A 12,322-nucleotide genomic window follows, 5' to 3' on the forward strand; every position below is an offset into this window, starting at 1 on the left:
CAAGAAATCCTGGAGATCGACCAAAGTTGTATTATTGGTTGGTTTATGATAGACCGTAAGGTGTGCACATCTATTGGTTAGATGTGAGTTCGTCACTTTAATGTTATCGTCGTTCCATAGAACACATATCCCACCATAGTGATTTGGTGGATCTATGATCAATTTGTGCTGGAATTTTAAGGTCTTAATAACAACTTTGCTATTTTGATTATTAGTCATCGTTTCTAGGACAAAGAGAATGTCTGGTCGGGATCTATGTTTGATAAGGAGTTATGCGATTTCTTGATCACGCTTCCCTCCTTGGATATTTCAAGAACAAACTCTCATTGTAAACTATTTATATCGTGCATTATGCATTGAGTACAGAGGTAGACTATTTCATAATGGTATAATACTTCTTATAACTTATACGGATTATAAACTTATTTTGTATTAATAGATAAATTGAACCAAACATGACCTATGTCATTTTTATTTTATTTTAAAAATTTTGAATTTTATTTAGTATGATTTTCTTCACTAAATTTCATTTTCCTCTTGGATTCATCATTCTTATGTCAACACAACAGTTCGATCATCCATCAACTGTTTTTTTTCTTCTATTTTGGCATTTTTCCAAGTCGGGGAAGCTTATAGTGAAAACATCACATATGTTATGTAAGTGAATGAGGATAATGGTTGTTTCAAAACCATATGACTACTGAGTTTTTTCAAAATTTATTCTCTCCAAATTCTTTCGAAGAGGACCCTTTTCTCTAAAAACTCATTCACAATGGTGTAGCCACAAATACCAATCTCGTTAGAAGATGAATTCTCGTAGCAGTCCCTTGGATTTATGCGGAGATGTAGATTAGGATGTCGAATGTCTTTTCTAATAATGTCACTTTGCAAAACAAGTTTGGAGGGGTGGATCCCTTCACTCAAAAGTTAACTAGACCCATTCTTTCATGGAGTGATTTCTGTTTTACATCTGGCTATTTCAACGTGGAAATAGAACCAACAAAATGCCTACATTTTTATGATGGAAATAGAACCAATAAAATGTCTACTTCATAAGTACTTTATTGGCCCTATGGTTATCCAAGAACATCCGAGTTTCCAGGGGTGATTCAACGGAGTTAGCTACAACTCATGTTGTGATCAAAGACGATCTAAATCGACATGGATTTTCACCAGTCATATTATTACCTCTCTTCTTTTTCTCCGCCTAGACCTGATTAAATTGCGAGCCGGAACAGATTCAGGCCGGGCCGCGCCTTGAAAATTATGTCCAATAGGTCCGGCTGAGCCGAGCCAAATTTCGGGCCGAATTTTTCTGCCCAAAGTTTACTATTTTGGGGCAACAATAACGGGCTTACGGGCCATTTTTAGGTCGGGCCAAATTTATAACTAAAATTGCAATTTTGAATTATCCAAAACCCACCCAAAAAATTAAAATTATGGCATGTTCGATCTCAAAAATTGGGCCTAAAAATTCTGCCCGAACCCGTTATTTTCCAGGTCGGGTCGGGCTCATGATGATCAAGTCTACCTCCACCCCGTCGTAAAATGAACCTATCAATTATATGGGCTTCTTAGACTATTTCTCATATACTGTGGTATGTTTGATCATGCAGTTTCGTTAGTTAAATTGGTGGCTTCATTAAAAGTTTGATTGGCACTGCAATTGATTAAATTTTTAAAAGATCTTTCTATCTAACAAATTCGCCAATTGTCAGAAGTGATTTTTCAACTCATCAACCTATCTTAATAGGTGGGTCATGGTATAAGAGTACTCGCTCAACAAGAATGAGTTGGCATTGGGAAGATTATATCACATGACGACATGGTCCTGGACAATGTTGTTGCGGAATCTGCTACATCTTCTCTTCATGGGGAGGTGCTAGCTTGCTTTGAGGTCTTCTTCGGACTTCACAAGCCTTAATTCACAAGGTAACGATCCTCACCGATTATCCTTGATAGAAATGTTGATGATGAATAGCTTAATTGATTTGTAACTGTTTTGGACGGTTTACTGAAAATCAACATATTAGTATTAGCTTAATTGATTGTCGCCTAATCAACATATGAGAGAAGTGAAAATTGGAGTAATTCTTTGATTGACATACAAAAGTAAAAATGAAAAAGTTGACTTTCATGTAAATTTGGTATTCCAACTAAACAAGACATGGGGAAGTGAAGTAAATTAGTCAATCATTCCATCAAAATTCAAGGGATTTCTAATCCCATGTTAACCAAACAACTTAATTTAAATTCCCAGGGATTTATCAGCATTGGAATCCAAATTGTTGATGCCCATTTCTCTCTCCCATCGTCCTGTTCTCCCTAAATTGACAATTAGGGCAAAATCATAAGATTTCTCAACACCATTAATCCTGCAAAAGTAAGAGCTGTTCTGCCAAAATCCATGGCTTGCGCATCACATTACTCTCTCTTCGGTAAATCTCTCTAATCGATACTTTCTTCACAAATAATCAATTCTTCAATCTTGATTTTTACGCTACTTTTCTGCTATTCCAGCTATGGCAGCGGCGAGATTGGGCTCTATCTTCACCCCACCGTCTCAGCGCCACTCGTAAGCGCTCTCATTTTCCTAGCCCTATCTTCGATTCCTATTTTCCTGTTTTTTACTTTTTAGTGCAAATTGAAGTGCATTGTGTTGAATTTCTTGCATTTTGTATTTATCGAAATTTGTATTTATGAATTGAGATGTTAGGTTGAATTAATGACAAAGTAAAATAATTTCAGTGACCACACTGTTGATTAGAAATGCAAGAAAATTGAGTTGAAATTAGGCTGTCAATTTGTCATACGAGCTTCTCTCTTTGGTTAATTTGTAGGATTTGGGAGCATCATGATTTTAATACTATGTCAAATATTGCCGTTTTCAGCGCACCTTAGATAAAAAGTCCTGCCGTTTAAGGCGTTGATTGTGCACTAGTATTAGGTCATTACGATTCTGCTACTTGTATTTCTTCATTGGTTGGTGGTAGAAATTGCCACCTTTGCTGACTGTTTCTAAGTTTCTAGATGAAGCTTTCATTTGGGGGATTTTACTCCTTGATTAAGTGGTACTCTTTTGAATTCATTATTATATATGTACAGGATATTTGGATATGATGCAGTTGTCATGTTTGTTAAAGATCTAGCCATGAATGTAGGAGACTCTTGTCAACAGATGGTTCAAGATTCTCCAGCAGATAACAACGGCTTTGACAAGGGAGAAGCACCTCAAGCAGTTTTCAATGTGTTGGATAGCATTCTAAAAGGCACCTTGGATCGCTTGAAGACCATAAGGTGTCCTTTTGTTACAGCCTTTTTTTGTCATTCTTATTTTAATTTTTTTTATGAGCTAATCATTGTATTTGGGGTTTTCCCCCTGTATTAAACTATTAAATATGTCTTGTTTAGTCACTTTAGATGCTTGAATAACATAATTTTCTGACTTCCATCAGACTCTGGGGTTTGGTCATCTTTGGTGGGCCCCTCGACCGTTGCTTATTGAAAACTAACCTGATCTGGAACTATAACAATTCGGTGTATATCTATTGTCTGAGTAAGATTATGTCTATTGGGCCATTTGGCTATCTAATGCACAGAAAATTCCTTCCAGTTTTGAAGAGGAATAGAGGATTTTAGCCTAGCTGACTACCCTTTTCATTGAACTGTAGTTGTGATTTCCATTGTATGAAAACTAATTTCTTTGTTGACATTGTTGATCCCTACCCTAAATATGTACATGTAAATAATAAATACAGAGGTTTACATTCATTTTCACAGCATTGCGTTATTTGATGGTAGTTAAGAGTTTCAAGATCATGTTATGATTTTCTTGATATAGTGCAATAGTCAATGGACCAAACTGGTCTAGGAAGATATAATTTAGAGTGATACTGTTGCAAGATTATTAAATATGTTTACGATTGATATTGCAGGGAGACTATGTCAATGCCTGAAATTATATTGGCGAAGGTCTCCACAACCACTGATTTCGAGGAACTTGAAGCTTCAATTAGGGTTTTGTGCTTGGAAGGTAAGTTAGATGCTGCGCTTTGTCTTCGAAGCAAGCTAATCGCAAATCATTATGTTCCTGATGTGGTTACACATAATCACATAGTCAATGCATTTTGTAAAACTGGATGTTTGGAAAAGGCTGATTGTCTTATTAGGGAGATGTTAGCACAAGGTCCCTCTCCTAATTGTGCAACTTTTAACACGTTTATTAAGGGTTATTGTTCAGAGGGTGATTTGGACAAAGCTTTATCGTTATTTTCCTCAATGGTTAAGTATGGAATTAAGCCAAACAGGATTACTCGTAATATACTTCTTCATGCTTTGTGTAAAGAAGGTTTAGTGGAAGGTGCTAGGAATTTCCTTGCAGGAATTTCAAATGACGAGTCTGGGAGGACACATGTTGATTTAGTTACGTCAACCTTACTAATGGATATGCATTTTAAGAATGGGGATATTGCTGGAGCTCTTTATCATTGGAAGAAAATGTTGCAAGAGGGTATACAAATGAATACTATTGCTTTTAATGTTCTTATTCACGGTTTTTGCTCGAATCAGGAAATTAAACTTGCATTTAGTTGTTTTGGAGAAATGATTAAGAGAGGGATACAACCTTGTAAATACACTTTTAACACCTTTATAAGTTACTTTTGTAAAATTGGAACATTTGATGAAGCACTGAACATGCTTGGTGTAATGCTAAATATGGGAGTGGCCCCTGACCGTATCACTTTTAAGATGATTGTTCAAGGTCTCTGTATATACGGAAAGGTTGAAAAGGCAGCACAACTATTGATTTGTATGTTAGATACTTCCAATGTCCCAGAGCCTGCTATTTGGAATAGCATAATCCATGGTTATGGAAAATATGGAGACACCAAGAATGCATTGTTATTCGGAGAGAAGATGCTTTCTTTTGGAGTCCCTCCGAATACATACACCTATAATGCATTGATTTATGCCTTGTTGAAGGAAAAGAATATCAATGGAGCTCTATCTCTGAAAAGAGAGATGGATCAAAGAGGTGTTTCTCCTGATCTAGTGACATACAATTTGTTGGTGGGTGCTTTTTGTAATCTTGGGTCTATGCAGTTTGCACTTCAGTTACATGAAGAAATGCTTAGGAGAGGGTGCCATCCAGATGTTGTGACTTATACAGAACTGATTAGAGGTTATTGCTTGAAGGGTCAACTGAAGGAGGCAGAAGACATTTTTGTCAGGATATGGAGTTCTGGCCTCCAAGTTGATCATGTCCCATGTCTCATTTTGGTTAAAAGATACTGCAGAACTGAAGGGGTTATGCAGTCACTTAGTCTCCTCGAAAATCTATTGAGTGAATAGGATTGAGCATACCTTGAATCAGGAGCTTGATAGTACTGAATACCTCTGGGGAATATGTAGGAAACTTTTAAAAATGGGTAAATGATGCATTATCATCTTAGACTATTTTGACTTGAGAATCGAGATGGCTTTAGCCTTTGATGGTGACCTTTCAAACTTGAAGATTAGGGTGCAATTTGATTTGAGCAGATGGGAGTGAATGATCCACTGATGAAAGCATATCGCTTTGTAAGCCAAATACACATCATCAAATCCCAATGTTGTCAAGCACTTGTCACTTACGAGTTACTACTTACTCTGTGCGAGAGTGCTGACAGTGGTTGCAGCTGTTTATTGTTGCAGCTGAGAAGTCTGTGGTGTTCTGTTATGAGGTATGTCTCTGAGCATCTACCTTCTCTTTGCTTTGTGTCAGTGATTAGCTTAGATCCCGTTTTGTATCATTTTTTGTTTCCAGTTTTTTGTTTCCAGTTTTCTGTTTTTTACAAAACTAAAAACCAAAATATGAAAACCACAAAAAGTAGTTTCCAGTTTTTTGTTGTCAGTTTTCAAAATCAATATGATTATTTTAGGTATGATTACTTTTTTGTTCATAATTCAATCTAAATCATATGACTTTCAAAACTAAAAAACCAAAAACTGGATGTAATACCGAACTAACCCTTAGCTCTTTAAATTTTTCATCGTGTCCTACTATTTAGATTGACAAAGTTGGTCATATTCAGAAGCTTTTGGCTGGAGCTTAAATTGGTTAGGAAGAAAATTTGCAATAGATTTTGTATGGTATTAGTCTGGGCAAGGGAAGTCTCATTGTGTCAAGTATCTCTTGGTCACGTACCGTACAACTAAGGGTAATTGTTTGTTCATTTGGGAGAGTTTTAAAGAGAAATGAGTCCATGAGCATAATAATTAGCATGGATGTACCGTGTGCATGGTAAAAGCGAATGTATAATCAATAATGGATATCCAACCCCTTGTTTGGGTGTTTGGCATTATTAATGTTTATCTTTTTGTTAAAATTTTGTGGTCTTGCGTATTATTTTAAAATTTCCATGTTAATCAGGTACATTTACACTAATTGTGCTCCGAACTCTTCTGATTTACATCTCCTAAATGAGGTATCTAGAACAGGTGTTCTTAAGAATTTTTTTTTTGAATTTTTGATAATCAGGTACATTTAATATTTGGATGCTAGTCCAAATGATACATACATACGAAGGATTACTGGATTTCACCCAGGGATGAGCACAAAGATAGTGAAGTAAAGGCTTGTGAAGGCTTTGACCAGTCCAGCAGATAAGTGGCACATGAGTAGACTTAATGCACTCAGATGCTTTCACTGGTGGTGGTTGTGTAATACTAAGGGGTGTTCACTTGTTTGGTTGACACCTAAAAATGGTGGAAGTTGGAATTCCTAGGAAAAAACTTCCTATGGGAATTAAATTCTTTTGTCAACCAAACAAGCCCTAAATATAGGTTGAAAATAGGGAGCGACATTGATGTATAGTTTTACTTAGCTTGACAAAAGTTAAAAGTTGGCCAAGATGTAATTATGACAACTGTGGCTAGAAAAGAGGGAGTGTTTCCTCCATTGTTTTTATGGTGCATGTTATTCAATAAAAGTGTGTATTAAACTTGTGTTTTATTTCCCTCAAAAAAAAAAAAAAAAAACTTGTGTTTTATTCTTTCTTCTTCCCCTTGACAACAAATTCATGATACAATTAAAAAAAAGTGCAACATACAACTTGCTTTACACAGTTCACCACACCCAAATAAACATCAAGGGTTACTAGCAAAAGCTGCTAAAGAATAAATAAATCCATCCGAGTGCCTAAACATGCTCTGATATGCAGACTTCTTCATCAAGAGACCTGAACTGTATATCTAGAAGGACCTGACTTTGGTACCTAATATCCCGTTAATTCCTATCAAATTCTGCAGTGAACGAGCAAACATATCGAACAGTAAGCTTGATGATCTCAATTCAAAGCCATAATAAGAAGTTGCCAATGAATATTCATGAATATCATAGGAAATGGGAGGCCATCAAGAGTGCTGGCCTCTCTATTTCTTCTTCTTCAACCTCCTTTGTAACTTCATCTCTCATCTCCTCAACCCTTGTATCCCATATATCATCTACTAGCTTCCAAGTTTCATCACTAATAACTTGGGTTTCCAACGGACGAGGTGCCCCAAAGGTTGAATATCCCACATTACCGGGTGCAAAGGTAACCCTTCCTGGACAACTGATACCATGTACACCCCATCTTCCAGCATAAACCAAAGCACCATACTCATCAACAGGTTCAACAGCTGGTTGAGATATTCGAGGAGACGTTTCATAAATCTCCCATATTTTCGCGGCATTAATCTCTCCCTTTTCAAGGAGTTCATCTGTAATTGTCTCCACAGCAGCACAATGTTCCCTCAAAACTGATGAACATTTTTCTATAGAATATTGCATGTATTCCTCTCTAAGAGCTTCGAGTTTGGGAGCAAGATTGGGTACAAGATCACGTTGATTTCTATAATATGCTTTTCCAAAAGCCGTCATCCCGGTTTGCAAAATCAAAAATTCAGCTAATCTTGATGCTTCAAGATTAGCTTTGGATGAAATCCAGCACAAATTTTCTATCCCGAAGATCTCTTCTTCAATAACCCTGGGAGCACAAGCTCGAACAATGGAGTTTACATAATCTGATTTTTTCAAGAAAACTCTTCCAGAAACTTCAGCATAACGCATACTAGGCTGGCTTTGGACTGACTTAATGTTGGTCTCAACAAAAGGACGGTAAGGGTCAGGGAAATAACAAGCAAGGACAGCAATAGCTGCTTCCCTATATGCTAATCTCACCTTCAGATCCTCTGGAATTTCCTTTGTATCTTCAATTCCAGTTTCAAATGTACCCTGTTGTCTTTTCAAGGCCTCCAGTAGTTCTTCTCTACTAATATAATCTTGATCTTTCCTAGCAGTCAATATTCCAGCTTCATTGAGAATATTCTGTAGCTCTGCTCCAGTAAAATCCTCAGTCAGCTCAGCAATTTCCTGTAGGAGAACTTCTTTTTCTTCTTCAGAACGGAAAAACTTGTTCCTTGCATGTACCTTCAATATAGCCAACCTGCCATCTTTGGAGGGAAGACCAACTCTTACAATCTTGTCAAATCTTCCCTTCCTCAATAGAGCAGGATCAAGAATATCTAATCGATTGGTTGCTCCAATGACCAACACCTGTGATGTGGAAACTTTAAAACCATCCATTTCAGTTAAAATTTGAAGAAGACCTTGTTCTCTCTCGGCCCCACCACCTCCAATATCAGGGCCACCACGCTTGCTACCTATAGCATCTATCTCATCAATAAAAATGATAGAAGGAGCAAATGACCTAGCACTAGCAAAGAGGTCCTTCACCCGAGATGCTGCTACACCAACAAACATCTCTACAAAATCAGTTCCATTGGCAGCAAAGAAGGGTAGCCCTGCTTCCCCAGCAATAGCTTTAGCTAATAGTGTTTTACCAGTTCCCGGGGGGCCATGAAGTAACACACCCTTAGGGCAGTAAATGCCTTTATTCTGAAACTCGTCTTCATTTTTTAGGATCCGTACAATCTCTTGCAATTCCCGTTTTATATACTCTTGGCCGGCAAAATCATCAAATGTCACTCCTGTTCTTTCTTCTGCAGATATGAATTTTGCTCGACTCTTCCCCAATGATCCTAATGCACGACGCTTAAGGGGTAGTCTCACCTTTTTGCTGGGTTTTCCCAAATCACAAGGGATTAGCTTGGCATAAATTGGCCTTGTAACACTATCAATCCATAGATACACCATAATGGAAAGGGCTAGCCTCATTGACCATATGACAGCTGTTGCAACAGAAGAATAGACTTCTGCAGGCACTGAGTTTACATTAATCACATCAACATTCACCAATTGCTGATTCAACTTATGCCAAACATCATTCCAACAATCAATCGGCATCCGGTCAACTATGTGGCGCTTATAGATAACTTCCTTTTTCGAGTTTTCTTCCGAGCCTCGTAACATTCCATCTTTGTAGTAAGGCAATATCACTGCATGGTTAACCCATGAGCAACCAAGTAAGTGATGAAATTCTAGCAACACAATATGAGCATAAACTTTCATTTTTAAGGGGAGGAGGATGTATCTAAAATTATAAAATATGACTAGTAAAGTACAATAACAATAATAATCAGCCTTTTTAGAACATGATCATTATATCCCCTAAAATAAATAAAAACTCACTGCATTTTTCTAAGTACTTCAGACTTCTGGTGCAACCTACCAATCACCAATTAACCCACCAAGCTAAAGAAAAAAAAAAGGAAAGCCGGAGGGGGGGGGGGGGGGGGGGGAGGCAGAGGATGAAGGGTAAAAAATGCAAATGAATACAAAAGAGAAATATTTTTCTAACCTGATACACTCTGACCAAAATTTGAGTATTCCATGTATTTGACGTTTTTTGAGTTTAAGAGCTTCAAAAAATCACTATAATCAATTCTGTGTGAATTCTCAGGATCCCACTCAGTTCCTTTCAACTTCCCACGCATAGTCAACAAGGTCCTACTCCATTCAGAGGCCATTACAAGCTGCCTCTCCAGCTGTACATTTGCTTTGTTTTCAAACTCCTCCTGCTTCTTTACCCTTTCTCTTTCTGCATCCCTCAGTTTCTGAAATTGCAGAGGTTGCGTGATCATCTTAGTAAAGCAATATGCGTAGGTAGAACTTACAAAGTACAGTTTCACTTACAAGTTACAAGTGCTACCCTAAGAAATTAATTCAGTAGTTGTTACTTCCAATTCCCTAAGAAAGATCATTAAACTTAAAAGCAAAATAGTTTTGCAGCTACAAGAACAGGATATAGGGAACTTTTTTGACATGTCCCACTTCGCTTTCAAGACACTTTTTTCCCACAATAGAGGTGGATCAAAGGCCATAGCCATATCAAATTATCTAACAACCCTAACTGTATCTCAGACCACAACAAGTTATTCAACTGTTCAAGTAACATTTTTTTTTTGGACAGGATAGTTCAAGTAACATAGCCTTTTTGTTTCAATATTCCGCAGTGAAAGTGAGCCCGAGTTTGTGGTAGCTTGTCTCAGCTCACACCAACTTAAACTAGAGAATCAAGCTTAGAAATTTCAGGCAAAGCTCGGCTCGTAACTCAACCTCATTATGAACTCCAACAAAGAAGATTTTCTTTCAAGCTAAAATATTCTTATTTCCGCCTTTCTTTTCAATCTATGCTATTCATATACCCAGCATTTTGACTTTTGAGATTCTAATACTTCACTAATTTGCTAATTTATATTGATACTCATAATCATAGCTCAACATTCTTTTATTTAATCTATATATTTGTGCAAGCTCACGAGTTTTCAAGGGCCGAGCATTGACCATTGCATAATAACATAGCATCTAAACTCAAATACCACTAAAAGTCTCCTTGAAATTTGAATAGTACCTAAAAAGTTAATTACTCAACATGAATATCGGTCTCGAAAACAAACAAGCGTTCACTAAGCCAATAACATCCAATTCAACCTTTTCATTGCAGAACATATCCATCTCCCAACATTCAAACAATTTTATCAGCTTCCTACAACAACCAAGCTATTGGAAAATTTCCCATTCTTCCAACAATTAAAAGACTTTATACATCCACTAATCACACACTGTCAGCATTATCTTAATGAAGATACTAATTTTTACAAACATTTCATCGTTATTACTAAAACTAGAAAGAAAAGAGAAAAGGGATGAACCTGAAAAAGCTGAGCTGCCTCAGCGTCTTCTTCTTCAACTTCATCTGCTAGTTTATCTCCAGTTGATTTTAAAGTAGAGTTGGATTCGCAATGGGTTTTGAATTTGAGCGTTTTTCTGGGTTGAGAGAGACGAATAATGGAATTAATAGAGCAAATATTGGGAGATTTTGAAGGTATTCTCAACTTAGTGCAACAAGAAAAGGGAGAAGATTTAATGGGGTTTTGGGGGGTGAATAAAATTGGGGTTTTGTTGAAGGAATTAAAATTAAATTGTGTGGAGAGATTGTTGGTAGTTGTCGTCATCATCTTCTTGTTCTTCTAATGCATCGGATGAGATTAGAGAGAAACTATCTCATTTTCAGGGGTTTTGGGAGGACTGAGGAAGTGAGAAGCACACTCTGAATTCAAGGGGTTTTCTCTTCTCTTCCCTTCCCTTCCCTTTTAGAGTCGGGGGTATTTCTATAATTTCACATGCTTAATCCTCAAAAGTAAAAAGCAAATTCGTCAAAAACAATGTTTTTTAACCCGTTTATTATGTGAGAAATAACCTTCTCAAGAACTACATAGCTTTTAAATGCAGAAAATAATTTCTTAATACAAAATTTGAAAATGCCTATTCTACCCGTACTTTTTATTAAAAGAAATCCCTATTTTGTTTATCTCCTTCGGTCCTTCTTTATCTCCAATTATGTACTATTCAACCTCCATTTTTGCAGCTTTAAATCATCTTTGGCTTTACTCCATAAAAATTTATTCATTCATTGAGTCTCAGAAGTACAATTATTCTATTTTCGTTTAAAGAAGCACAAACAAACTTCACAAACATCGTCAGTCAAATCCAGATTAGATATCAACTAAGATAATTTCTTAATCTTGATTATGGAGGAAAAAGCTAAGTTTGATAAAATTAATTGATTAACTACGAATAAGATTAAAATATTTGGTTGGATTGTTGATTGTCATCAAATATGACCAATTACTTATGAGCAGCAAAACTGGATAATGGGACTATTGATTTGTTAGCACTGCTTATAACAACATACATGGTCGACCATATCTCGTAAAACGGTTGAGGAGCAATGACTTATTTTACTGATTTGGGGCAGCTTTGTCATTTTATGTTTTGTACAAAGATATTATTTTCTGCATTTAGCAACACCCAAAAACTATTGCGAAGAAAAATCTT

The 12,322-nt window shown here is 36.6% G+C and overlaps 2 protein-coding genes across 4 annotated transcripts; one reads left to right on the forward strand and one right to left on the reverse strand.

The window, feature by feature from the left end:
- The first annotated feature begins 2,172 nt into the window (after positions 1 to 2,172).
- LOC110778446 (pentatricopeptide repeat-containing protein At5g24830) lies at positions 2,173 to 6,994 on the forward strand. Of its 3 annotated transcripts, none has more exons than XR_008930920.1 (5): positions 2,173 to 2,438; positions 2,521 to 2,575; positions 3,106 to 3,297; positions 3,936 to 5,723; positions 6,521 to 6,994. XR_008930920.1 is itself a non-coding variant. In XM_056840697.1 (4 exons), exons 1-4 carry the CDS (start codon positions 2,408 to 2,410, stop codon positions 5,350 to 5,352), a joined length of 1,695 nt encoding a protein of 564 aa, XP_056696675.1. In that variant the 5' UTR covers positions 2,173 to 2,407; the 3' UTR covers positions 5,353 to 6,994. The 3 variants fall into 3 exon arrangements, 1 of the variants encoding a protein (XP_056696675.1); XR_008930921.1 differs by having other exon boundaries at positions 3,162 to 3,297; XM_056840697.1 differs by having other exon boundaries at positions 3,936 to 6,994.
- On the reverse strand, positions 6,975 to 11,563 carry LOC110778445 (probable inactive ATP-dependent zinc metalloprotease FTSHI 4, chloroplastic). The gene is made up of 3 exons (XM_021983002.2): positions 11,137 to 11,563; positions 9,783 to 10,038; positions 6,975 to 9,420 (listed from the first exon to the last, which is right to left on the reverse strand). The coding sequence occupies exons 1-3, from the start codon at positions 11,440 to 11,442 to the stop codon at positions 7,376 to 7,378; spliced, it is 2,607 nt and encodes an 868-aa protein (XP_021838694.2). The 5' UTR covers positions 11,443 to 11,563; the 3' UTR covers positions 6,975 to 7,375.
- Between the last annotated feature and the right edge of the window lie 759 nt (positions 11,564 to 12,322).

Source organism: Spinacia oleracea, chromosome 3 (genome assembly GCF_020520425.1).
Source record: "Spinacia oleracea cultivar Varoflay chromosome 3, BTI_SOV_V1, whole genome shotgun sequence".
Taxonomy (NCBI): domain Eukaryota; kingdom Viridiplantae; phylum Streptophyta; class Magnoliopsida; order Caryophyllales; family Amaranthaceae; genus Spinacia; species Spinacia oleracea.

Bases quoted from the DNA above. Each gene is read 5' to 3' on its own strand.
- LOC110778446 (XM_056840697.1), top strand. From the start codon at position 2,408: ATGGCTTGCGCATCACATTACTCTCTCTTCG. The intron at 2,439-2,520 runs GTAAATCTCTCT...CTGCTATTCCAG, and splicing joins ATCACATTACTCTCTCTTCG to CTATGGCAGCGGCGAGATTG. The intron at 2,576-3,105 runs GTAAGCGCTCTC...ATATATGTACAG, and splicing joins CCACCGTCTCAGCGCCACTC to GATATTTGGATATGATGCAG.
- LOC110778445 (XM_021983002.2), bottom strand. From the start codon at position 11,442: ATGATGACGACAACTACCAACAATCTCTCCACACAATTTAATTTTAAT. The intron at 10,039-11,136 runs GTTCATCCCTTT...CTGCAATTTCAG, and splicing joins AGGCAGCTCAGCTTTTTCAG to AAACTGAGGGATGCAGAAAG. The intron at 9,421-9,782 runs GTTAGAAAAATA...TTAACCATGCAG, and splicing joins TTTTGGTCAGAGTGTATCAG to TGATATTGCCTTACTACAAA.